This window comes from Myotis yumanensis, unplaced genomic scaffold (genome assembly GCF_028538775.1).
Source record: "Myotis yumanensis isolate MYYU_CA2020_CCGP unplaced genomic scaffold, mMyoYum1.0.hap1 SCAF_7, whole genome shotgun sequence".
Taxonomy (NCBI): domain Eukaryota; kingdom Metazoa; phylum Chordata; class Mammalia; order Chiroptera; family Vespertilionidae; genus Myotis; species Myotis yumanensis.
The window spans coordinates 33,044,064-33,071,168 of record NW_027223758.1 but is presented as its reverse complement, the minus strand read 5'-3'; the positions used below and the strand labels follow the sequence as shown (position 1 = coordinate 33,071,168).

Genomic DNA, 27,105 nt, shown 5'->3' with positions numbered 1-27,105 from the left:
GAAAAAAAACATCTGAATGTTATCTTCACGGAGATATTTGGGATCCTAATAAAGAAGGGGATTGTGGAAGGCGTGCAGAGTAATTTGAAGCCTAAGAAACATTATGGAGAGCCCTTGCAGATACAAAAGAAGAAAAAGAGGAAAAGAAAAATCATGAAAACAAAAGTCAAGAAATCTTTCTGTTCCTCAGAAGTATGAGGTTCTTCCGCTGCTCAAGGCCTTTGCTTATGTTATTCCTTCTTTAAATACTTTTCTAGATTGTCACATAGTTAGAGCCTTTCATCCTTTATGTCTAGGGTTGAACATCATTTTCCTGAGGGATACTTTCCTCAATGACCCTCACACAGAATTCTGATTTTAGGGGTGAGAGGCCCATACATACATCTAGAAATCTATGAGTGTAAATGTATGTATATAAATATTATGTACAGAAAATCCCCTTTAAACTTAAGAGAGGATTAGGCAGCTGATAAAGGATAATAGTAGTGGTAATAGTCAGAACTCAAAAGTGATTACTCTGCTACATCACATTATCTTTTCAATTTGTTGCACTTACCACAAACTGTAGTTATTCCGTTTATTCATTTACTTGTTTCTTTTCTTTCTCATTCTCCAATGTAATCTTCTCAGACCTTGTCTTTCTACTCATTGTTTATTCCCATCATCCTGCAGCGTTCTTGACATACTAGGCACTCACTATACATTTGTTGGTTGAATGGAGAGGAATGGGTTAAGCAATGTAGAACAAGGTGAGAAAGTATTTCAGCATCTCTTCAGGGCCTTCTCTGTGTTATATACCATGTGATGAGAGCATTTAGCATATATGTATATAATATGTACACATATATAGCCATATTCTACAGAATGTCTCCCTAATGAATATGTTACTAGTAGACTGGCTTTTGGTTTTTTATTTCCAAAATTGAGTAGAATATATTTATACCTCAATAATACATTGTTATAGCCATATATATCTAAGTATAGATATATAAGAAAAATATATATTTATAATTAGCAAGTAATATATTAGTCAAAACCAGAGAAATATTTCAAATACATTTGTAGGACCTCAGAAACATGTAAAGACATTTTAAAAATCTCACCAGGTATCAACAAAAGCCATGTGTGTTTAATAACAGTGGGAAGCATTACAGTAATGATTTGACAATTTTATATTTTAAAATTATAGTTTTTAAAGTTCTATTTAGGTGTTTCTTAGAAACATTTTCTTAAAATTGATTACCGGTTTTATATTCATAAGTAATCATATGTTATATATTTTTCCATTTAAAATGGAAAATAGAAACCTGCCATGTGTTTATATGCAGAATTTTGGTTTCAAAATGGACATTCATATATAAAAAATAACCTATGTTTGTATATTTTTATAAAATCTCATTTAAAATCTCATTTAATCCTCAGAGCAGGTCTTCATGACTAGGAAAGGTATAACAAAGCAACTGGCAAGGGACTTGAATAATCAGTCTTCAAGAAATTATTGTCATTTTAACTTTTCATGATAGATTTCTGACTGACATGATCTATATAATTCCTTTATGCAGGTAATTGGTATGTGAGAAAGTGTGCAAACAGAAGTGGACATTGCAGGAGCATGTGCAAAATTGGAGAGTTACTAATAGACCCTCCTACTGGGATATGCAGCAAGGAAAAAGTGTGCTGTGTTATGAATGGCAAAGAGTTTAATCCTATTCTCTGTGCTGGTCAGTCAATGACTTCAACCACAGGTCCCATAACTACAAATGCCCCAGAAGGTGAAGAAACAACTATGGCGTGGGCCATGACACCGACAAAGATGGAGGAAAAGACAACAGCGGCAAAGGTGTCAGGAGCAATGACAACAGCGGCAAAGGCGACCACAGCATCACCCACTACTGCTAGCCCATGAGCATTCCACTCTCTGTCTCCTGAGATAGGATCCTTGGTTCATTAAAGCAAAGGACCTTATTTTGGTGTCAGTCTTCTCATTACTTCTCACCTTCTCTCCTCTCACGTGTTTGGAAGGGAATCACATCTCTGAAGCACCCGCAATTCCAGGGTAGGGATATAAATAAGATAGAGGCCAGGCACATGTGAGGGTTAGTCCAAAAGACACATTAAGGACAGATGCATAAGAACGATGTCATCAATGAAGACAATTCCCAGCCCATGGGTCCACAATCTGCCTGTAGCTGTGGTTATCACACTGTAAAGTGCATCAGGAACACACGGAGGGATTGCTAAGATACAGGATTCTGGGCCTCACCACCCATTTCTGATTCTGTGGTAGAGCCTGAGAATTAGCATTGCTCACAAGTTCCAGGCGATGCTGATGTCTCTTGTCTAGGGAACACACTTGGAAAACCACTGGCCTATAATATGGAACGATTGAAGGCCTCCTTCTAAAGACTGAAAGCATTTCCTATGTATTTTTTGATGTGGTTAGTGAGACAAAAGCATTCCTACAGAGTGCTTAGTTAGTCATTTTCTTATTAGCTTTCCTATAACAACTTCAGAATGTGCATATTATGATCTCACTTCAGAGAAGACTAAACTTAATGCAGAAGCATTAGAACTGAAATAGATTTAATTGACTACTGAGCGCACTCTGTCACTATACCCTGATGTCCAGTTTTCTCCTCTCCCTGGAAATCCTCAATCAATAGATTCAAGCTTAGATAGGATGGAAGATCAAGATCTCCACAGTGTGACCTGAAGACTGAGATAGACACTCACCTTAAGCCATAAGATTTTCCCCTTAAGAGCTCTTCCTGTACCAATGAGATAACATGGCACATAATAGTTATCCATTTATGCCGCAGGCCCACTTCCTTGATACCTGGATGGGGAGAAGAGGAAACACAGCTGCCATCACTTTCTGGACACCTATGGTAGCCATGTTTTTGTCCGTCTCATTTTTCCTACTTATGGGAAGACAGAGTTGGGCCAAATGTCTTTCTCCTCACCCTTGTCACACTGGGATCCTTCTGATTCTAAAAATATGAGCTTAGCTTATGCCTTGTGGGATCAATTCACTTTTGACCTCATCAGGGACCAAAGATATAATGCAGAGAAAACACTAAAAACATTGGGAGAAAACATTGCTGGAAGGGTTATCTCCATTACAAAAGACAAGTCCATGAGTGCCATCGCAAAATCCTTTTCCTTCTTCACTTGATTACTAATTAGTAACATCCAGTTACTAATACGTCCATGTGCATCTACCACCTCTAATAGGTGCCATCACTTCATCTCCACTGCTACTGTATTGCCATCACTTCATCTCCACCGCTATGTAACAATTCAGCTCTTACGACTTGCCCTGGGATTATTGCGGTAGCCTTCCCATTGATCACTCTGCCTTCCTTTCACACACATACACATGCATCCTCCACATTGATAGCCAGTCACTTTTCTAATGCAAAGCTATTCATCAAACTCACCTCTGGCATCATTGCTAACCACTGGCCTAAGGAATGATTGAAGGCCTCCTTCCTAAGGTTGAAAGCATCCTAGCCAGTATTTCAGTACAGATTTCATTGTTCTTCATGTTCATATCCTAGATTACATTTCCAGTTTCATCTCCTCTCACTCTCCCAAAGAACATCCTACACCTCATACTACACACTTATTCATATTTGATTTGAACTCACTGGATTGCTTCTGGATAATAAGTTTCTGTACATATGCTTCTCTCTCTGCTTAAGCCTGCCTGCCTTAACTCTTTATCCTCTTCCAGAGAACATTGAAAATCACATGCTTCTCCCAAAACAGAACTACCACCACCTCCTGTTCTCTACTATCATGACCTATCCAGAATTGTCATCATGTCACATCATGTTCTATATGTCTGCTTGTATGTCTTCTCCTCTACTAGACTTTGAAATTAGAGTCAATGGAAATAACTTTTTCTATTTCTTTTTCTCCTATCATCCTCCAACTGGAGTCTATACCAATACTTGATTAAATAAAATGGGATCTTGAGGGCCTAGAAAATTTGGGGATGTTACTGAAATTTCACCTTCATTTTTTTCTATATCTAGTTCTTCTCCAGGAGGCTGGCTTATGCCTCCTTCAAGAAACACATCTGTGATCTATGTCATTATCTAGTGGAAGAGATGGGAGCAGTGGATAGACCCAACCAGTAGGATATCATTGCCTCTTATACTCATGGCTATCATTGTAGGTAGAACTCATGAATGCACACAGGAAGCTAGAAAGACAGAGTTGGTCACTTCAGCAGAGAAGAACAGTAGAAAAAGTCATAAACTTTGAACCAAATATATATGAGGTTATTCCTGGTCCCACCAGGTATTCAGTCTTAGACTGAGGACAATTGATTTCCCATCTTGAAGCCTAAGTTTCTGAACTGGGAAAATAAAAAAAATACCTACTCCCACTCAGGCTATTTTGAGGGTTGTTAGAGTAGTATCTTTAAATTTACTAAATATAGGGAGTTAGCTAGCAGGTTGCTGATTCTTGGATAAAGGGCAGAAAGGTACCCTTGCCCAGGGCCCTGCCCACTGGATCAAGGCAGCTCTGCAAGGTTATGGGTGATTATAAGCCATGCTTCACCTGGGGGAAAGCTTATTACTATGCAGGGAAGAATGTGACTGAGGTTAGGATAATAGGATCTCCTTGAACAGCCAGGTGGAGTTTTAAAGGCTCCTGGTAGAACTCACTGTGCTTTCTCCTCACTAATCACCTGGATCACCGCCTCGAAAACATCTTAGAGCTGTGAGCTGTGTCATTACGGATGAGGAACATAATTTCAATGCTGCAGCCTGAAACTCAACCCTCCTCTCTTTTTGCCTTATATCCACTTCTTCTTCATCCCATGCTTGAAATTCAGTGGAAAATAACCTTTCCCTGCTGTGAAATTTGGGGGAGAATGGGAACCTTTACTGCAGAAGAACCCATAATGTGCCAAGCACATTGATGAAACAGAAGCATTTTATGGTCATTACAGTAACATGGTTAACGCTGAGGAAACTGGAGTCAAACATATCTAGGTTCTTCCTTAACTACTTTTTAAAAAATATTTTATTGATTTTTATAGAGAGGAAGGGAGAGGGATAGAGAGTTAGAAACATCAATGAGAGAGAAACATCGATCAGGATCAGCTGTCTCCTGCACACCCCCAACTGGGGATGTGCCCACAACCAAGGTACATGCCCTTGACCAGAATCGAATCTGGGACCCTTCAGTCTACAGGTCGACGCTCTATCCACTGAGCCAAACCGGTCAGGGCTTCCTTTACTACTTTTACTTATTATGTGGTCTCTACCAAAATTTCTTCATTGGCAAGATATAATGACACACCTACTACTTCCTAGAATAAGTCTAAAAATTAAAATAGGTAAGGCATATGGGGCATCACAGTCTCTGAAATCCATGAAAAGCTAAGGCATGGAGGCTTAATGAGAAGGTCTATTTTTTCCCACTTAAAATATAAAAAAATCTGAGATTCATGGAGAAGAAGATCTTGCATAAAAACAATCATTTATCAAAGGTGGTAATGCTTGCTTCCAAGGCTAACATCTCTACCCATTTCATGCTAATCCTGAAGACATCCTCAAAGCTGATTTCTACCTCTTTAGTTTGTCCTTTTACATCGCCATATGTATAGTCCTCAGAAATGGGCTCTGCAAACCATGAAGAATAATCTGGATTCCAGTGGGGGAAGAGAGGAAGGAGACATAAAGTTTATTTAAATAAATAATAACTGAGAACTTTCCAAACCTGGGAAGAAACTTGACAACCAAGTTCATGGAGGTAACAGGTCACCCTATTATCTCCATGGAAAATTCTCTCTTCCAAGATACATTATAATAAAACTATAAAAATTAAATATTAAGAAAGAATCCTATAGTACAAATCCGATATGTATAATGTTTTCCTCTTCATACATATTTACGGTAAAGTTTAATTTATAAATTAGGTATAGTGGGAGATTAACAACAATAACTAATAATAAAATAGAACAATTGTAGCATTCTATTGTAATAAAAGTATGTGAATGTGGAAAAAAAGAAAGAATCCTGAAGGCAGCTAGGAGAAAAAAGAGTATAACTTACAAGGGAACCCTCATAAGGCTATCAACAGATTCCTTAGCAGAGACCTTACAGGGTAGGAGATGGTGGAATGACATATTACATGATGAAAGGTAAAACTTGCCAGCCAAAAATACTCTATCCATCAAAGTTATACTTCAGATATGAAGAAGAAATAAAGGCTTTCCCACAGAAACAAAAGCTGAGGGCATGTATCACCACTATTAGGCAGGTCTAATAGTCTCTAGACTTGCCTTGCAAGAAACGCTGATAGGAATTCTTCAAGCTGAAATGAAACGACGCTAAATACAACATGAAAATATACAACACAATGCTAAAGGTAAAAAACATATAGTAAGATTTAGAAAACTAATTCTGCAATAGCATAGTGTGTTAAATTAACTTAACTATGGGATAAAGGTTAAAGGAAAAGAGTATTAAAAATAACTACAGCAATCTAGCTGGTATGGCTCAGTTGGTTGAGTGTTGCCCCCTGCATCAAGAAGTTACTGGTTCATTTCCTGGTCAGGGCACATTCCCTGGTTGTGGGCTTAATCCCCTAGTCAGGAGCGTGCAGGAGGCAGCCAATAAAGTTCTGCTCTCACATCAATGTTTCTCTGTCTCTGTTCCTCTCCCTTCCTCTCTCTCTCTAAAAAAAAAAAAAACAAAACAAAACAAAAAAAACAAAAAAACACAGCCAACATCATACTCAATGGACAAAAACTAACACCATTTCCCCTAAGAACAGGAACAAGACAGGGATGCCCACTCTCACCACTCCTGTTCGACATAGTACTGGAAGTATTAGCCATTGCAATTAGACAAGAAGAAGAAATAAAAGGCATCCAAATTGGAAAAGAGGAAGTAAAACTGTCCTTATTTGCAGATGACATGATATTATACATAAAAAACCCTAAAGACTCCATCAAAAAACTATTAGACTTAATAAACGAATTCGGCAATGTAGCAGGATACAATATTAACGCCAAGAAATCTATGGCATTTCTATACACCAATAGTGAACTTACAGAAAGAGAGATTAAAAAAACAATCCCATTTACCATCGCACCAAAAAAATTAAGCTACCTAGGAATAAACTTAACTAAAGAGGTAAAAGACCTCTACTCAGAAAACTACGGGACGTTGAAAACAGGGATAGAGGAAGACATAAACAGATGGAAGAACATACCATGTTCTTGGATTGGTAGAATCAACATCATTAAAATGTCCATACTACCCAAAGCAATCTATAAATTCAACGCACTTCCCATTAAAATACCAATGGCATATTTCACAGACCTAGAACAAACTCTCCAAAAATTCATCTGGAATAAAAAAAGACCCCGAATAGCTGCAGCGATCCTGAGAAAGAACAAAGTAGGTGGGATCTCAATACCAGATATCAAGCTGTATTACAAAGCCACTGTTCTCAAAACTGCCTGGTACTGGCACAAGAACAGACATATAGATCAATGGAATAGAATAGAGAGCCCAGATATCGGCCCGAACCAATATGCTCAATTAATATTTGACAAAGGGGGCAAGAACATAAAATGGAGTCAAGATAGTCTCTTCAATAAGTGGTGTTGGGAAAATTGGACAGATATATGCAAGAAAATGAAACTAGACCACCAACTTACACCATACACAAAAATAAACTCAAAATGGATAAAGGACTTAAATGTACGACGGGTAACCATAAAAATACTAGAAGAATCCAGAGGCAACAAAATCTCAGACATATGCCCATGCAATTTCTTCACTGATACGGATCCTAGGGCATTGGAAACGAAAGAGAAAATAAACAAATGGGACTACATCAAAATAAAAAGCTTCTGCACAGCAAAAGAAACCATCAACAAAACAACAAGAAAGCCCACTGCATGGGAGAACATATTTGCCAACAATATCTCTGATAAGGGTTTAATCTCCAACATTTATAGGGAACTCATACAACTTAACAAAAGGAAGACAAACAACCCAATTAAAAAATGGGCAAAGGACCTAAATAGACACCTTTCAAAAGAGGACATTCAGAAAGCCAAGAGGCATGAAAACATGCTCAAAGTCACTAATCATCCAAGAGATGCAAATCAAAACAACAATGAGGTACCACCTCACACCTGTCAGAATGGCTATCATCAACAAATCAACAAACGACAAGTGCTGGAGAGGATGTGGAGAAAAAGGAACACTCGTGCACTGCTGGTGGGAATGCAGACTGGTGCAGCCACTATGGAAGGCAGTATGGAGTTTCCTCAAAAAACTAAAAATGGAACTCCCATTTGACCCTGTGATCCCACTACTAGGAATATATCCCAAGAAACCAGAAACACCAATCAGAAAGGATATATGCACCATTATGTTCATAGCAGCACAATTCACCATAGCTAAGATCTGGAAACAGCCTAAGTGCCCATCAGTAGATGAATGGGTTAGAAAACTGTGGCACATCTACACAATGGGATACTACGCTGCTGTAAAAAAGAAGGAACTCTTACCATTTGCAACAGCATGGATGGATCTGGAGAGCATTATGGTAAGTGAAATAAGCCAGTCAATGAAGGAAAAATACCACATGATCTCACTCATTTATGGATAATAAAGACCATTATAAACTTATGAACAAAAATAGATACAGAGGCAGAGCTGCCTCGAACAAACTGTCCAACTACAGTGGGAAGGCCGGGGAGGGTTGGGGGGCAAGAGGAGGGGCGGTAAGAGATCAACCAAAGGACTTGTATGCATGCATATAAGCATAACCAATGGACATAAGACACTGGGGGGTAGGGGCGGCCAGGGGATTGTCAAGGGCGGGGAAAAAAAGGAGACATATGTAATACTCTTGTAATACTTTAAGCAATAAAACAATAAAAAAAAGGAAAAAAATTTTTAAAAAGTTTTTAATGTATTAAAAAATAAAATAACTATAGCTTCTATAACTTGCTAATGAAAATACAGCATAAAAAGATGTTAATTATGACAATAAAAATATAAAAGAGAAGAAAAGGGTGGAGGCTTTATAGGCAAACAAAGATAAGTTGCTATCAGCATAAAATAGTTTTGTCTATGAGATGTTTTATGTAAGCCTTGTGATAACCACAAAGCAAAAATCCAAGATAGCCCAGCCAGTGTGACTCAGTAGTTGAGCATTGAACTATGATCCAGGAGGTCACGGTTCGATGCAATTCCAGATCAGAGCACGTGTCCGGATTGCAAGCTTGATCTCCTGGTAGGGGGGCCCCTGCAGGAGGCAGCCAATCAATGATTCTCTCTTATCATTGATGTTTCTCTCTCCCTTTCTCTCTGAAATCACTAAAAATATTTTTTTAATCCAAGATAGACTTACGAAAGATTTTTTTTTAAAGAGAAACAGAACACACCACCAAGAAATGACCAATTTACAAAGCTAAGTAGGAACAGAGGCAAAAAAAGAAACAACAGAAATACAAAACAACCAGAAATCAATCAATACAGTGGTAGTAGTAAGTCCTTACGTTGCAATAACTCCTCTAAATGTAATGGATTGAATTTACCAAAGGCACGGAGTGGCTGATGGATTTAAAAAAAACAAAACAAAAACAGAATTGTCAGAGGTGATGAAAATGGGGAGACTTTTTAAGAATACAAGCTTATGAGTAGAACTAGGAGATAAATAAACCCCAAAGATCTAATGCACAGTATTGTGACTATAATCAACAATATTGTATTATATACACCAAACTTAAGAGATTACATCTTAATTTTCCCACCAGGAAAAAGGAATGATAATTAGGTGATGTGGTAGAGGTGCCAGCTAATCCTACATAGCCATCATATTACAATATATACATGTATTAATCAACATGTTTTACACGTTAAGCTTACACAGTGTTACCTGTCATATATGTTCCCATTTTTAAAATAGTATAAAATAAACTATTCCATTAGAAAATAGTCTCAGACATGAGATGTTTCACCAAAGAGAATATCCTGATGGCAAACAAGCACATGAAAACATATTCAACATCACTAGCAAATAGGGAAATCCTAATTAACTCGTTATGACATATCATTATATACCTATCAAAACAGCAAAAATGAAATATAGTGACAACCTGGAGTACTGGTAAGGATGAGGAAAAACTGAATCTTTCATTCATTGCTGGTAGGGATGTAAAATGGTACAGGCCACTCTGGTAACTAGTTTGATAGTTTCCCAAAATAATAAAATATACACTTATTACACAACCCAAAAATCCTCCTCCTGAGCATTTATCCCAGAGAAATGAAATCATGTCCACCTACAAAACTGTCCATGATATGCACAGCAGTTTTATATGTAATAGCTAAAAACTAGAAATAACCAAAATGACCTATAGTAAGTGAATGTTTAAACAACGTACATACATGCCAAGAATACAACTCAGTAATGAAAAGGAACAAACAAGTGATACATACATGTATTATAACTACTGGTATTAGGTCTTTCTCCTGCCCTCTGGTTATGTCCCATTTATTTCTCATATCTTAGTTTTCACTAGCTTGATCTCCTGCTGATATGAATATTATACATTTATTTTTAAGTATCTATATTTTACATATTAGTGATTTGTCCTCACTTTTAAGACCTATGCTTATGCTTGTTTATTATTATTAACTTACCAACAACCTTCAGAAATAAAACTTAAACAATGCAAAGTCTTATGTACTTTCCCTGACTGCTCAGACTTAACTAATTCTTTATTTAAAGCTTATAGGTGACGCCACAGCGAGTCACATACAGAAGATATGCATGTCACCCGGCCAGTGTTGCTCAGTGGTTGAGCATTGACCTGTAAACTAGGAGGCTGTGGTTCAATTATGGTCGGGGTACATGCCTGGGTTTGGGTAGGGGCACGCAGGAGGTAGCCAATCGATAATTTTCTCTCATCCCTCTCCCTTCCTCTCTCTTAAATCAATAAAAACATATTTTAAAAAAGAAAAGCATGTTCACAGGAAGACTAGGCTTAAACTAGTCTTCCTGTTTAAGCCTAGTCTTCCTGGAAAGGCTCATGGCAAAGGTGAAGAGAGGTGATCCTTGGGACCTCAGAGGTAACTTCAATTTACATTTGCCTCCAATAAGGATTTCTTCCATGTCAATTTCTTTTGACATAAAAGATATTCCCATGATAAACCACTGTATGACCTGAATGGTGAATACCCATCCAAGCCAATTGGCTTATTTATTTACTTATTTATTTATTTTTGATGTGCATATCAATGGTTCACAGGGTTAAAATTTTTTGAAAAATAAAATCAATGTCTAAGGATAATTTAGGTAAGTATCTCCCCCTATTGGATTCTTTTGATTTAGTGAAAGTCAGATACCAGAGTTACCCAAGATACACCACACACACACACACACTCACTCAAGCACGCATGCATGCATGCTTGCATGCATACACATTTCAATAATATGGAATAAATAAAACAACAAAGCTAAAATAATGTCAAATATATTAAAAGTTAATTAAAATGTCAAAATAATTTTCTCAAAGACAAGGAACACCTGATTAAAAAAAAAAACCCTCTTGCATCTCTTTTCAAAATGTGGTAAAATTGCTATTTTAACCATTTTAAGTGTACAATTCAGTGGCAATAAATAAATTCACAATTGCAACCATTACCACTATCTGGTCTAATCCCCTTTCATCACCCCAAACAGAAACTCCAATCATTAAGCAACAGAGGCCCGGTGCACAAAAATTCATGCACTGGGGAGAGGAGGGGGGGTCCCTCTGCCTGGCCTGCCCCCTCTCACAGTCCGGGAGCCCTCAAGGGATGTCCTACTAACAGCTTGGGACCGCTCCCCACCGGGAGCGGTCCTAAGCCACAGTCTGGCCTCCCTCTGTGGGAGGCAACAGGGCCGATCAGGGGAAGGCGCCGCCCCCATCACCCCGCCGCTGCTGCTGCCACTGCCGGCAGCGGTGGCTGCAGGCCCTCGGCCCTCGCTTCTTAGCGCTGGCCCTTCCCCCTGCTCACTGGTGGGTGGGGGGCAATATGGGGCCAGGCCGGCTGGGGGAGGGGCTGTGGGAGGTTGAGGCACAGCAGGTCACACCCTGTCCAGCCTCTGTGGAGGCATGGCGCTAGGACCAAGCCCATGCCGCTGCCTCTGTGGCTGCCTCTGCAGAAGGGGCAGCACTGGGACTGGGACCATGCAGCCCCCTCTCTCATTGCCTCTGCGGAAGGGGCCACTACACCAGCCCAGCCCACACCACGGCCTCCCCAACACCGCTGGCCCTTGGCCCTCGCAGCCGCTGTGGCTTTGTCCAGAAGGACATCCAGAAGACGTCCAGTCTATCTGGTCTAATTACCATATTACCCTTTTATTAGTATAGATAATGTCCCACTCTGCCTCATCACAGTTTTTTATTTATTTTGTCTTACATTAGTACAGACACACCAGCTCTCTTTTGGTTACTATTTGTATGGGATATATTTTTCAATCTTTGTACTTCCCACCTCTTTGTGTCTTTGGATCTAAAGTGAGTCTCTCTTAGGTAACATATAGTTGAAACATATTTGGGGGTTTTTTAAAATCAATTTTGTCAATCTCTATTATTAAACTGATTAGAGAATTTTATCCATTTACATTTAAAGTAATTACTGATGAGTGGCTTCCATCTATTATTTTCTGTTTAAATGTCTATTTTAGTTCCTCTGTCCATTTTTAAATTTGAATTGCAGTTTTTTATTATTATTAAGTTGTATGAGTTAGGTATATATTTTGGCTTTAATCCCTTATCTGATAAATGGTTTGCACATCTTCTCCCATTCTGTAGGTTGCCTTTCATTTAGCTGACTGTTTCTTTTGTTGTGCTGGAGCCTTTTAGTTTGACGTAGGCCCACTTGCTGATTTTTCCTTTTGTTGCTTGTGCTTTTGGTGTTATGTCCAAAAATCATTGCTCAGATCAATGTCGAGAAGCTTATCTAAACTACCAGATTTAATAAATTCAGCAAGTTAGCAGGATACAAAATTAACACCCATAAATTAATGGCATTTTTATACACCAATAATGAACTTTCAAAAAGAGAAACTAAAAAAAAAAATCCCATTTACCATTGCAACAAAAAAAAAAAGATAAAATACCTACGAATAAACTTAACCAAGGAGGTGAAAGACCTGTGTTTAGAAAACTACAGGACATTGAAAAAAGAAACAGAGGAAGTTACAAAATAAATGGAAGAATGTACTGTGTTCATAGATTGGAAGAATTAATATTATCCAAATGTCCATACTACCCACAGCAATCTATAGATTCAATGGAATCCCTATTAAAATACCAATGGCACATTTCACAGCTCTAGAACAAATAATCCAAAAATTTGTATGGCATCAAAAAAGACCCTGAAAACTGAAGCAATCTTGAGAAAGAAGAAGAAAGTAGGAGGGATCACAATACCAGATATCAAACTATACTGCAAAGTCATTGTAATCAAAACAGCCTGGTACTGGCACAAGAACAGGCATATAGGTCAATAGAACAGAACAGAAAGCACGGAAATCGACAATTACACTGAATTAATATTTGACAAAGGAGGCAAGAACATACAATGGAGTAAAGATAGTCTCTTCAATAAATGGTGTTGGGAAAATTGGACAGATACATGCAAAAAAATGAAACTGGACCACCAACTTACACCATACACAAGAATAAACTCAAAATGGATAAAGTACTTAAATGTAAGATGGGAAACCATAATCATCTTAGAAGAATCCATAGGCAACAAAATTTCAGACATCTCTCTTAGCAATATGTTTGCAACACATCTCCCAGAGCAAGGGAAACAAAGGAGAAAATAAGCAAATGGAACTACATCAAAATAAAAAGCTTCTGCACAGCAAAAGAAACCTTCAACAAAACAACAGGAGAGCCCACTGCATGGAGAACATATTTGCCAACAATATCTCTGATAAGGGTTTAATCTCCAACATTTATAGGGAACTCATACAACTTAACAAAAGGAAGACAAACAACCCAATTAAAAAATGGGCAAAGTACCTCAATGGATACTTTTCGAAAGAAGACAGAAGGAAGGCCAAGAGACATATGAAAACATGCTCAAAGTCACTAATTATTCAAGAGATGCAAATCAAAATGACAATGAGGTATCATCTCACACCTGTCAGAATGGCTATCATCAACAAATCAACAAACGACAAGTGCTGGAGAGGATGTGGAGAAAAAGGAACACTCGTGCACTGCTGGTGGGAATGCAGACTGGTGCAGCCACTATGGAAGACAGTATGGAGTTTCCTCAAAAAACTAAAAATGGAACTCCCATTTGACCCTGTGATCCCACTACTAGGAATATATCCCAAGAAACCAGAAACACCAATCAGAAAGGATACATGCACCCATATGTTCATAGCAGCACAATTCACCATAGCTAAGATCTGGAAACAGCCCAAGTGCCCATCAGTAGATGAATGGATTAGAAAACTGTGGTACATCTACACGTTGGAATACTATGCTGCTGTAAAAAAGAAGGAACTCTTACCATTTGCAACAGCATGGATGGAACTGGAGAGCATTATGCTAAGTGAAATAAGCCAGTCAATGAAGGAAAAATACCACATGATCTCACACATTCATGGATAATAGAGTCCATTATAAACTTTTGAACAATAATAGATACAGAGGCAGAGTTGCCTCGAACAGACTGTTAAAGTACAGCAGGAAGGCGGGAGGGTGGGCAGGAGGAGGGGGGGTAAGAGATCAAACAAAGGACTTGTATGCATGCATATAAGCATAACCAATGGACATAAGACACTGGGGGGTAGGGGAGGCTGGGGGATTGTCAAGGGTGGGGGAAAAAAAGGAGACATATGTAATACTCTTTGTAATAATTTAAGCAATAAAAAAATTATTTAAAAAAAGAAAATAATACAATAATCTAATATAATAATAGAGGAATATGCAAATTAGCCAGGACGCCTTAATGTCACAACTGATCTACAAGCAGCAGAGAGCTACCAGCAGCAGTGGGCAGGGTGGCCAGCTGAGGCAAGCGGCAGTGAGCTACTCGTGCACAGGGCTACTAGTTAATAAATAATGATATAAGAATAAACTTGGTGTTTTGTAGGCTCACAACTCTAAAAAAAAAAAAAACTAAAAATGGAACTTGCATTTGACCTAGTGATCCTACTTCTAGGAATATATCCCAAGAAACCAGAAACACAAATAAGAAAGAATATATGCACCCCTATGTTCGTTGCAGCACAATTTACAATAGCTAAGATTTGGAATCAGCCTAAATGCCCATCAGCAGATGAGTGGATTAAAAAACTTTGGCACATCTACACAATGGAATACTATGCTGCTGTAAAAAGGAAAGAATTCCTACCATTTGCAACAGCATGGATGGAACTGGAGAGCATTATGCTAAGTGAACTAAGCCAGTCAGAGAAAGATAAATATCACATGATCTCACTCATTTGTGGATTATAATGAACAACATAAACCAATGAACAAAAAATAGATCTAGAAATAGAGAAGCATCGATCAGATGCTCAAACCTCAGAGGGAAGGCAGGGGAGGGTGGGACTAAGGGGGAGAGATCAACCAAAGGACTTGTATTCATGCATATAAGTCAAACCAATGGACATGGACAACAGGGGGATGAGAGCATGAGTGGGGGGGGGGAGGTTGGGGGTTAATGGGGGGATGAGGACACATTTGTAATACCTTAACCAATAAAGAAATTAAAGATAAAAAAATTATTATTATTATTTTAAAAATTTAAAAAGCCAAGTTCAGTGCTCACATATACTAAAACTGGAACAATACAGAGATGATTAGTATGGCCCCTGCACGAGGATGACACGAAAATTCGTGAAGTGTTCCATATTTAAAAAAAAAAAAAGCCAAGTTCAAATTTTATATTTTCAGACTCTTTGGAAGTTTTGTTCCAGGACATGGCATCCCAAAGAAAGCCAAACTCGGGGCTCCAGATTCCAGTCTGCAGCTTAATTCTCTTTACTACCCATTCTATTTTTTCCCACACTATGAGGGTCCTTGGGAAGACACATGTAGAGACATACAGGCTTGGGAAAGAGGCTACAGACAGTTTGGGTATGGATTCTGGGTCCCCGTTACCCAGAGCACAAGGATGAAGCGGTGAAATCAGTTTCTAGGTTAACATATCCCTTTGGCCTCAGTGACATTCTGCACTACAGGAAGGGATACAGCCAGATGAAGGCCAGAATAGGGCTCTCTAGAGCATAGGGCCCAGGGCAGGGACTCTCATTGCTCAGGCTTAAGTGCGAAGCTTGCCTAAGCTAAGAGAAAATGCATTTATCTGATGAAAGGAGCAGCACTTATGGTTCTTTCATAATTAGCCCTTATCCATGCAAATACCTTATCCAGGTTTAAGAAATCACACCATTAGATTCAGTTGAGTTCTTTTTTTTAAAGAATATTCTTTTAAAAAATATGTTTTTATTTATTTTAGAGAGAGAGAGGAAGGAGAAGTGATAGAGAGAGAGAGAGACATCAATCAGCTGCCTCCTACACATCCCTACTGGGGATTGAGCCCTCAACCCAGGTATGTGCCCTAACAGCAAATTGAAACGGCAACCTCTTGGTTCACAAGTCAACGCTCAACCACTGAGCCACACCAGCAGGCTCAGTCTAGTTCTTAAAGTTGCTGCCTCAGAACTGGGTTGGACATATGTAAAACTGTGGTTATGAAAAATCAATGAGGTGGAGACACACTAATATCCTTTGGCAGGAGGCCTCCATCTGAATTATCTGAACCAATTTAGCCATTAAAACCTTCCTAGAAAAGTCTATAGGGGACAGAAAACAATAATGTTGAGTGCTGACAAGGAGGCTAAGAAAACATACTCTCCTCAACTACAGATAGATTGTAAAATTTATACAACCAAATTGACAATATTTACTAAAAGTCTTAGGAAAGTCCTGTTCCACTAATCTACCTAATCACCTCTAGGAATTAGTGCCAAGGAAATACTCGTGTGGCCAGTAGACACTAAAAACTATTCCACAATATATAAAAGAGTTTGGAGGCAATTTTTAAAAGAAAGCTTGAGTGAAGGAAATGGAACAGGCAAAAAATAATTTTAAAAGGCAGTGAGCTAATGAGAAGCTAAGATTAGATGAAGCCAAAAGAATTCACCATTACTGGGATGAAGAAACTTCATTTAAGATCACTTATGTCTTCCAGTCATTTTGAAATTTGATTGTTACTCCAGGTAATCACCTTCTCAGTAATCCTCCTTCCCAAACTCTTATATAAATTCTGATAAACTCCTAAATGCTTAGTATGCGTAATTTTATTTTTGTTGGAAGTTAAGAGAGAGGTTTGCACCAGGAAGGATGAATATGGTACAAGTCAGAGTTAGCGCCTGCAGACAGATTTCTGAAGGCCAGTGGATCCCTGAGAATGTAAACATCTCTGGAGTTAGCAGAGAGCTGAGGACCCCAGATTCCCAAAAGCCATGCAGTTGGTGGAAGTATGAGACAGTTTTACTACACCTTTCCTACTAATCAGGAAAATCCCATTAAGCTAATATTCCGGTTAAACAAAGCTATTTTCATTCTATTAAAGAAAAATTTTAGAATGCTATACAACATGTTTCCAGATGTTTTCTGCTGCTGTTGTTGCCTTTTTTCTCTTTGTTTTTATATTTCCTGATTTTTCTCAATAAAGCACGTTACACAATAAAACTATTTTTAAATATTGTTTTTAATTGATATAAAAAGAAAAAACGAAACAAAAATCTTTCCAACAAACATGACTTCCCTGAACAGCTCATTTAAATACCTAGCAGTAGGTGGATTTTCAACTGTGTGGGAGTTGGCCCCCCTAACTTCCACATTGTTCAATGGTCAGCTGTTATTTGCTCTCCTACTTATGTCCTTTTATAAGTAGAACATTAAAACAATTTGTACTTTCAAAAGTCCCAAATTTTTGAGGTCCTGAGATTTAACAGTAAGTACTGACTGGTGATTTCCTCCTCATTAAGAAACATCCTGTTCTTTATTCATCCCATCTTGCTGTGGAAACACTGTTTAAGCTCTAAGAAGATTTGCAAGAAAAAAAGATTCTCTGGAATCAATCGAGGAGATCTAGCCTCAGACTCTCCAACACCAGGGGACAGAAAAGACATACACAGACACACTTGCACATGCACATGCAAAAGCAAACACACATCACTGAAGTAGGAATAGAGAGACACCATTTTTTTTCTAAGATACAGTCTTAATGTTATCTGTGGGACAAAGGAACCTGAGTTCTCTAATCAAGGAGTTGGTGAAGAAGACAGTGCAGGTTAGATACAGAATGTTCTCTCCATTGCACAAGCAATACATTTTGTTAGTATAAATCTTCAAAACCCAAAGACTAATTTGTCAGCCCCTCCCTGTTTATATTTCTCTTCTTGTCAAGAATAGAGTCCATGCTTTACTTCACTAAGTCTCTAGCCAATAACCAGGACTCCTTGTTTCACTTCTTCAAGTCATTTGATTCCTTGGGCACACCACAGCCCTGTATTAACCCAAGTATCTGTTGCGTACATTTCTGCATGTAGATAGACAAGTTTTGCTATTGGCATTACACAAGAGCACACATAAATACCACTATAAATACATGGTGATCAATCTTGATTAGTTCACCTACACTGTCCAGAGGCTATTTAATATATATTGATTTCAGAGAGGAAGGGAGAGGGAGGGAGAGATAGAAACATCATGATGAGCCCTAACCGGTTTGGCTCAGTGGATAGAGCGTCGGCCTGCGGACTCAAGGATCCCAGGTTCGATTCTGGTCAAGGGCATGTGCCTTGGCTGTGGGCACATCCCAGTAGGAGGCATGCAGGAGGCAGCTGATGAATGTTTCTCGCTCATTGATATTTCTAATTATCCCTCTCCCTTCCTCTCTGTAAAAACTCAACAAAATACATTTTAAAAAATTTAAAAAAAAAGAAACATCATGATGAGAATCATTGATTGGCTGCCTCACACCGGGAATCAAGCCTGCAACCTGGGCATGTGCCCTGACCAGGAATTGAACCTGTGACCGCCTGGTTCATAGGTTGACATTCAGCCACCGAGCAACACTGGCCAGGCTGTCCAGAGGCTATTGTACTGAAATACATACAATCAGAGCCTGAGTGAGAGGTTGTTAAGCTAAGAGCTATAGAGATGGTATAATCTCCAAGAGCTTTTTTTATTGATACCAGTGCCCTGGTTGGAATCTAAAATAAATTGTCATGCTTCAAAAGGATTTCTGGATGGGTCTTAGACATGAAAATGACGGAGAACAATTCAAAATAAAGTCTGTTGATCTTTCAAAAGAGTTATAATGCCATAGAAATCAGAGTCTGGGTAACAAAATAATTCATACAGTTTCCTAAACCTACACTAACAAGAAACATGTTGCTAAAGTAGCAGAGCTCCCAGAAGAATCCCCTCACCCTAGTCTCCTCCAAGGTATGGCCACTGAGAACAAGGGAAACCTTCACCAAGATCAGAACAGAAAGAATACAAAAGAAATCTCTACACTAGTGATTTTCAACTGCGGCAGGCACACAGGTGTACCACAGGAATTTTTAAAATATGCAACACCTGACTATTTAGTCAGTGGCATGACCTCTTGTCCCTTAGATTGTCCCTTAGATTATATATATATGACAAGGACACATGTGTAATAACTTAATCAATAAAGGAAAAAAATGACAAGAGCCAACACAACAATAGCCATCTGGTGTGAATAAATCAAAATTATAACTATTTTTTGACAAATTAGCAAAAAATATAATGTACTTTTTGGTGTGCCATAGAATTTTAGTAATTAATTTATGTGTGCCATGAGATGCAAAAGGTTGACAACTGCCACTCCACAATGGCAGGAAAAACAAAAAACTTTGCTGTTCTTATCCATTAGGACAATGCTTTATGTTGTTATCTCTGACTTTTCTCCCTTTTTTTCTAAATGAAATTTTTATTGTAATCATACGATTATTCCTCCATCATTATACATTGCTTGTTTGTGAACAATTAAATTAATCTAGGATGTAGAAATAAAAATTGGCTTTCATTTGGATTGACTAAAGTGATAGACACAACACCCAGAGATCCTAGACTTAGCTGAATGCAATAAATGGAATAGGCTTCATTATTTACATTAACTCATTCACTCTTAGAAGTGAGTACACGTCTATCTTGGTCTATCTTGGTCTATCTGGGCAGACAGTCAAGTAGAGAAAGCACAGATTCTTCTCCCCAGGAGTCCACAGCCCACAGAATGGCATCAGATGATGAAATAGAACATGCTGTGTCTGATTCCATGTAGGGGTAAAATGGGTGACCTCAAATTTCCGGCGCCTGCCCACATGATGCAAAATCCACAGATCAGAATTTTGGGGCCACACTTCGTACCATACCATCTATTCTGGTTCAGTGCATAAGAATCCAAGTCTCTGAGGAAGGTGACATGGTGTGCAACTCACTGGACCAAGAGCTTCGACTGCCACCTCCCTTGGGAAGCCTGGCCATGAGGCTCTTCCTGATCATTGCAATTCTGCTTTTCCAGCAGCCCACAGGTAATCCAGAGTTTTCCAGGGGCTCACACAAATCAACAATGGGATGGAGTATTTCTAAGAACCCAAGATAATTTTATAATTCATAGTAGAAGGAAATAGGTCCCCCGGGGATGACTGAAGTCTACCCAGTGTCATGAGAGATTCGCTCTTTGAGGCCTTCTACCATGGTACTGTTCTTAAAAGGGAGTACTCAGAGCTGAAAAGAGGCCATGATTTCCTCTGGGAAAGTCTCATTGTAGAAAGTAATGCACCCAATATATAGGGATGCACTTATTTCTTTGGATACAGTTTTTACTCTGGCATCCAATCATATCGTCTTCCATCGTATATATGGTAGAGTGTGAGTAGTGGGGAAAGAGTGGAAATGGGTATATATTAGTCTATTTTACTACAGAGTGTGAATACTCACTAACTTTGGAGTCAGGTTTAAGAAACAGGCCTTCACTACTGGTTTGTCAGCTTTGGATAAAAGGTGAAGACTCTCTAAGTCTCAGTTTCCTCATTCGTGGAGATAATGACGCCGGACTCACGAGGGCCTTATTAAATGACATAGCATTTGTGAAGCACCTCGCATAGGGCTTGGCACATACTAAGAACTTGAAATTTCTCTTTCAAAACCATATCTATTACATTTGCCTCTTATTATAGTCATGGTGATGGCATGTCCCTGGGCCCCTAAATTCCTAACAATCAAAGGAGTTCTAGAACCTGAGGTTGGAGGCATCTTTGTTCTCAGTCTCCCTCTGGGGCCTATTCTAGAAGATTGTACCAGCCAGAAACCAAAATTTGAACATCCTAACTCTTAGATCATAGAAAGTATTTAGGATCACTAAAGGAAAGAATATATCTCAAGGTGAGCAAAGGTCTGGGGCTGAACATTGGAGGAATTCTTGTAACTAGGGGTAGAGGAAGAATGAGGAGTCATAGAGGCATAAAACAAGTCCAAGATTATTATAATGACTTAGAAGCCAAAAGAAGATATGCATTGGCAAAAATGGACAATGCTAAAAAAAAAAAAGGAGAAGAAGAAAGAAATGGACAATGCTAAGATTAACAGAGGAGGGAGGAAGATTATTAAGGGGAAAAAATACCTGACTGGTAAGAAAGTCATTTGTGACCATGGCAGTGAGTATGAACCCAAGAACATAATTTGACCCAGACATAAATACATAATAAAGAATTATTATACTTTGGGTAATAAGGTGGAGCAGTTATAAAAACAATGAGTGCCTGGGAACATTCAAACAGAGGAAGATTTGCGGTGGTTCCCTGATGGAGTATAGTGCCATGCCCTGAAATCAAGGAATCAACTTCTTATTTTCCCATATAAGATCTGATGCTCTTGATGGAGTCCATCAGATGTTGACTAGAAGCCCAAAGCCTTGGAGAAACTAAATATGAGTGATCAGATAGATATAAACACTGAGGTTTGCCTTCTTGGGGCATCCTCTGTGGAATATTACGGGTATCTGCCTTGTGAATCTCCCATACACCTAATCCCTACAAACTTCCTCTATACTTTCCATTTCCAAAGTTGCCTTTCAATCTCAAACACTGACCTTGACCAATTGTTCTTTATGTGCACAGTAACTGAACAACTTAAGAAATGCTGGGGTCAATATGTACAAGGAAACTGCAGAAAAATATGCAAAGTAACTGAAACACGCCAAGTACTATGTGAAAATGGGAGATATTGTTGCCTCAATATCATGGAACTGGAAGCACGCAAAAGAATACCAAAGCCAACTCGTCCAAAGCCAATCACATATGCAATAACTTTACCTCAATATTATGATACATATGTAGGAAATTATATAAGCCCCAAGACAAATTCTACATAAATCAAGTACAATTCTCCATTCATTTATTTCTTAACCTATTCCAATAAACTAAGGTGAAGTAATTCACATCTTTTCCTGTCTGGTTCCTTAATTTTCAGAAGACCTTAACGTAGATTCTAATAAAGTTCATTGCCAGTTTTCTGACTTATTTCTTCTTTAACCAGCAATTGGACACTCAGTATACCAAGTGATAAGAACAACTCAGAACCTCCCCTTGAAAAGGGGATATAACCAGTGCACTACAAAAAAAAATCTATGTGGAAAATTGAAACAAGAAGCTCAGGAAAGCAGACATGTAATTCTGGAGAGACAATGGTGAAGCCAAGTGTTCAGGGGAAATTCACCAGTAAGTTAACAGTAGTACCTTGTGAACTGTGTCAGATATCAACAGGTGACTGATAATAAAGAAAGTGATTCGAGTAAACAGACTGAAATCAACAAACGGAAGGAAATTAGAAAAGACAGGGCATTTCAGAAGGATATACATGCACTTTGGTTTAAGAATAGCACAACCAAAGTTGAACTATGGAAAGTCTAATTTCTTTCGTTCTCCGTAAAATCAGTGAACTCGGAAAGGGGAGATGAACAGGTTGCCACTATGGTGGCGCTCACTATATAAGGTGGAGGCAGACATAAATATCTAATTCCAAGACAGAAGAGTTTGTTGTTGTTTATTTTTTTAACTTTATTTTTATTGTTGACACTATTACAGATTCCCCATCCCTGCCCCTTTGCCCACCTACACCTAGACCCCGCTACCCCTTCCCTCTGGCCATCACCACACTGTTGCTTGTGTCTGTAGGTTATGCATATATGTTCTTTGGCTAATCCCTTCATCTTCTTTCATCTAGTCGCCCCCTCCCCACTCCTCTCTGACAGCTGTCAGTCTCCTCCATGTACCCAGGCCTCTGTTGTTGTTTTGTGTGTTACCACTAGTAACAGCGTCCTTTTGGTGCTTGGGGCCCTTTGGAGTTTAGAGAAAACATAAAGGACCTGGGAATCAGTCTGAATTGCAGTATTAGGCCCAAAATCCAAAACAATGACAACACCCAATGCTGTCAAGGATGTGGAGTAAAACTCTCGTTCATGAAAGATGGGACATGCCACTTTGAAAGATAGTTTGGCAGTTTCTTACAAAACTAAACACACTTTTACTATACAATCCAGCAATTGCAGTTCTTGGTGTTTACCCAAGTGAGCTGAAAACTGTCCACACAAAACCTGCACGCCAGTATTTATAGCAGCTTCATTCAAAATTACCAAAACTTGGAAGAAACCAAGATGCCCTGCAGTAAGTGAATGGATAAATAAGCTGTGATACTTTCAGACAATGGAATATGTATTCAGTACTAAAGAGAAATGAGTTGTCAGGTCATAAAAAGACAGGAAGGAACGGTAAATGCATATTACTAAGTGAAAGGAGCCAATGTAAAAAGGTTACATTCTGTATGATTCCATCTATACGACATTCTGGAAAGGGCAAAACTACGGAGGCAGTACAAAGATCAGGAGACCTTGCACATATTCAGTGCTACACACTCCCACCTCAGATCCCTAGCCTTCATCTCAGGATCTTCTGAGGTCACTTTTCATTCATTCACTGTTTTTCTGTGGCTTGACTCCCAACATCACCTCCAGACTTGGAACCTAATGTGATTGCCTGCACTTTTAAATCACTCTGTATTGAATGCAAAAAAAATGCATTAAAACTGGGAGTAGATATGAAAAGAGAGATTAAATGGTTATTACAATTGGCCAGGTGAGAGGTGGTTTGGACCAAAGTGAGGGAACAAAGTGGGTAGATCAGAGAATTATTTGGCAGCTATAATTTATAATAGTTGGTTATTTGTCAGATGTGGTGGGAATGAGGATGATGCCCAGGTTTCAGCCTACAGTGACATGAGAAACTGAGAGATGGTAATGTCACTCTGTGAAGTGTCCCGGTGCACGGATTCCTACACATTGAAAGGAAATTAACTAGAAGAAATATTTTAATATCGCTATTCGCCCTTTCTCTATAATAGAAATGTCAACCAAATTCACAATCCACAATGACAGATCAAAACACACACATGCAATTGGTGCCAGTGAGAGCTTTATATATAGATAAACTTGCTTAATTAGACCTGCTATCTGATTTAGCTAAACTTTTTCCAGCCCAGTGAAGCACCCCAACTTCTCTTTCAGGTAATTGTCAGCAATACAGCAGTAAATATCAACATGAAGCAGATTATTATTGTAGATCACGCAGGGAGAACAAAGGGTAAAATATTTAACTGCAGCAGTGTTTGACTATATTCTGCCCAGTGAGAAAACCTGAGGTCATTTTCAAGTTCCACCATTTCTTACTTCTTTTCAGTCAGGTCAAGTTTCTAAGCTTTCTAAATCTCCATTTTCTGGCTAACGAAAAGAAAATAGGATTCCACCGAGTCTCCTATCTACCTACTCCAGGACTTCTGTGAGGATCAAATGAGATGAGGCAAATGAAAATGCTTCACAGACATTTGGTTAAATTGTAAAATCTTTGCACCTGGCTATAAAGCAAGCCATGTTCCTGAGCTGAAGAAACTCCAAGGAGACTAGTCACTAGGGAGAGGAAGCCGGGCATTGCTACGTGACATCATTACCCTGTGCCCACAGCAACTGTTTCCAGGCTGAGCTGGGCTGTGGGCCACATTTTGCACCATGGGGTCTTGGAAGCATTGGTTGTGATTAAGTATCACTCCAGGGTGGTGACAGGGCAGAGTCCCACTTAGGGGAAGCCGAGTGTTGGCTTGTCAGCACCAGGTCTGCGGTGCCGTTTCTTTTTAGATGGCCTGTGCACATCATGGCAGTTCCTGCACTGAGTGTCTGCCCCCTGATGGTCAGTGTGCATCATAGCTACCGGTCAGATGGTCAGATGGACACTTAGGCTTTTATATATATAGATATATATCCTATATAATAAAAGCCTAATATGCTAAGTGTCCAGTCATCCAGTGATCAGTTGACTGTTCAACCAATCAAAGCATAATATGCTAATGATATGCTAAGGCCACTCAACTGCCCGCTATGACGTGCACTGACCACCAAGGGGAAGATAGTCGACCAATTGACCAGTCGCTATGACATGCACTGGCCCCAATTTTGCACCGATGGTGTCCCTCTGCCTGGTCTGCACCCTCTCGCAATCTGGGACCCCTCGGGGGATGTCAAAGAGCCAGTTTCAACTCGATCACACAGGCCACTCCCCTTGGGAGGGCGCCAAATGCAGCTGGTGAGCGCTGCTATGGCAGCGCAAGCCTCTCCTGATTGGGACTGATTGGGAGCGAGCCTGTGGCAGGCGCAGTGGGGCCGGGATGAGCGGGAGTGGCAGGTAGGAGCTGCAGGCGGCGCTGAACTGTGGGTTTCGGCCCTATCCCCGCAGGCCACCCAGAGGGGCCCCACCCATACACAAATTCGTGCACCGGGCCTCTAGTATCTATAATAATAAAAGGGTAATATACTAATTAGACAAAGCCGGGGCCAGAGGGAAGACCGGGTCCCGGGTGCCTGCCAGCGACCTGAGCAAAGCCCAGGTCCCGGGTGCCAGAGGAAAGCCAGTGCCAGCAGCCAGGGGAAGGAAGGCCTACTCTTGCATGAATTTTGTGCATCGGGCCTCTAGTATATATATCGCCCACAACTGCCTTCTGCTGCCAGCCATCTTGTGGCTGTGCGCGCCGCCATCTTTGAGGGTGGGGCATTCAATTAGCATATTCCCTCCTTATTGGCTGAGGGTGCTGCCATCTTTGAGGACGGGCAGTCAATTAGCATATTCCCTCCTTATTGGCTGTGGGCTCCGCAATCTTTGGGATGGCATGAGGGTCAATTAGCATATTCCCTCTTTATTAGATAGGCTAGAAGTGTGTGTGTGTGTGTGTGTGTGTGTGTGTGTGTGTGTATCCTTGTCTTGCCTCATAATCACAATTCCAGCTGCTGATTTAAGCACCCTGAATGAATTCTGGGAGCCATGGATTGAACCAGGGTACAGTTTTGTTTTGTTTTGTTTTGTAAATATATTTTTATTGATTTCAGAGAGGAAGGGAAAGTAAGAGAGAGATAGAAACATCAATGATGAGAGAGAATCACTGATTGGCTGGCTCCTGCACACGCCCTACTGTAGACAGAGTCCGCAACCTGGGTATGTGTCCTTGGCTGGAATCAAACCCGGGACCCTTGAGTCCACAGGCCAACACTCTATCTACTGAGCCAAACCGGCCAGGGCTACAGTTTTAATAGTTATGGTACACAGAGTTGACAAGTGAATGCTCAGTGAGATCCTGACAATACACAAAGCTGGCAGCAGGATACTACATTTGATGTATATAGTATCACCACTGAAATTATAAGTAAATCTTCCTTTATTTAAGTGACTGTAGAATGATGCTGATTCTACTTCCTTCAATATAGTCACCCAAGGTCATCTATTCTGCCTTCCCAGGTTCCACTAACCTTACTGTCACTTCATGTCCCAATTCACTCTTTCCCCTCCTCTAGCCCACTCTCTGTTGGAAAAGAGACTGCGTCTTCTCTATGTCTGGGAATACGGTGTGATCCAGGGTGAGGTAGGTCTTTGAGGCAGATACGATGCCCTGAGAAGTACAGG

The 27,105-nt window shown here is 39.6% G+C and overlaps 2 protein-coding genes and 1 pseudogene across 3 annotated transcripts in view; 2 read left to right on the top strand and 1 right to left on the bottom strand.

The window, feature by feature from the left end:
* Positions 1 to 27,105, bottom strand: part of LOC139014520 (beta-defensin 115-like) — a 177,750-nt gene that overhangs the window by 89,629 nt on the left and 61,016 nt on the right. The window contains exon 2 of one of the 2 annotated variants that reach the window (XR_011472241.1): positions 2,740 to 2,836. The exons of the other annotated variant lie outside the window; for it this stretch is intronic. The gene's annotated coding sequence lies outside the window, so the exon portion shown is untranslated. Of the gene's footprint in view, positions 1 to 2,739; positions 2,837 to 27,105 lie in introns of those variants that run through there. 2 annotated transcript variants of the gene reach the window in all.
* On the top strand, positions 15,832 to 15,927 carry LOC139014713 (U6 spliceosomal RNA; annotated as a pseudogene).
* On the top strand, positions 20,592 to 22,481 carry LOC139014518 (beta-defensin 127-like). Its single transcript, XM_070421478.1, has 2 exons — positions 20,592 to 20,640; positions 22,228 to 22,481. Exons 1-2 carry the CDS (start codon positions 20,592 to 20,594, stop codon positions 22,479 to 22,481), a joined length of 303 nt encoding a protein of 100 aa, XP_070277579.1.

Bases quoted from the DNA above. Each gene is read 5' to 3' on its own strand.
- LOC139014518 (XM_070421478.1), top strand. From the start codon at position 20,592: ATGAGGCTCTTCCTGATCATTGCAATTCTGCTTTTCCAGCAGCCCACA. The intron at 20,641-22,227 runs GTAATCCAGAGT...TTATGTGCACAG, and splicing joins GCTTTTCCAGCAGCCCACAG to TAACTGAACAACTTAAGAAA.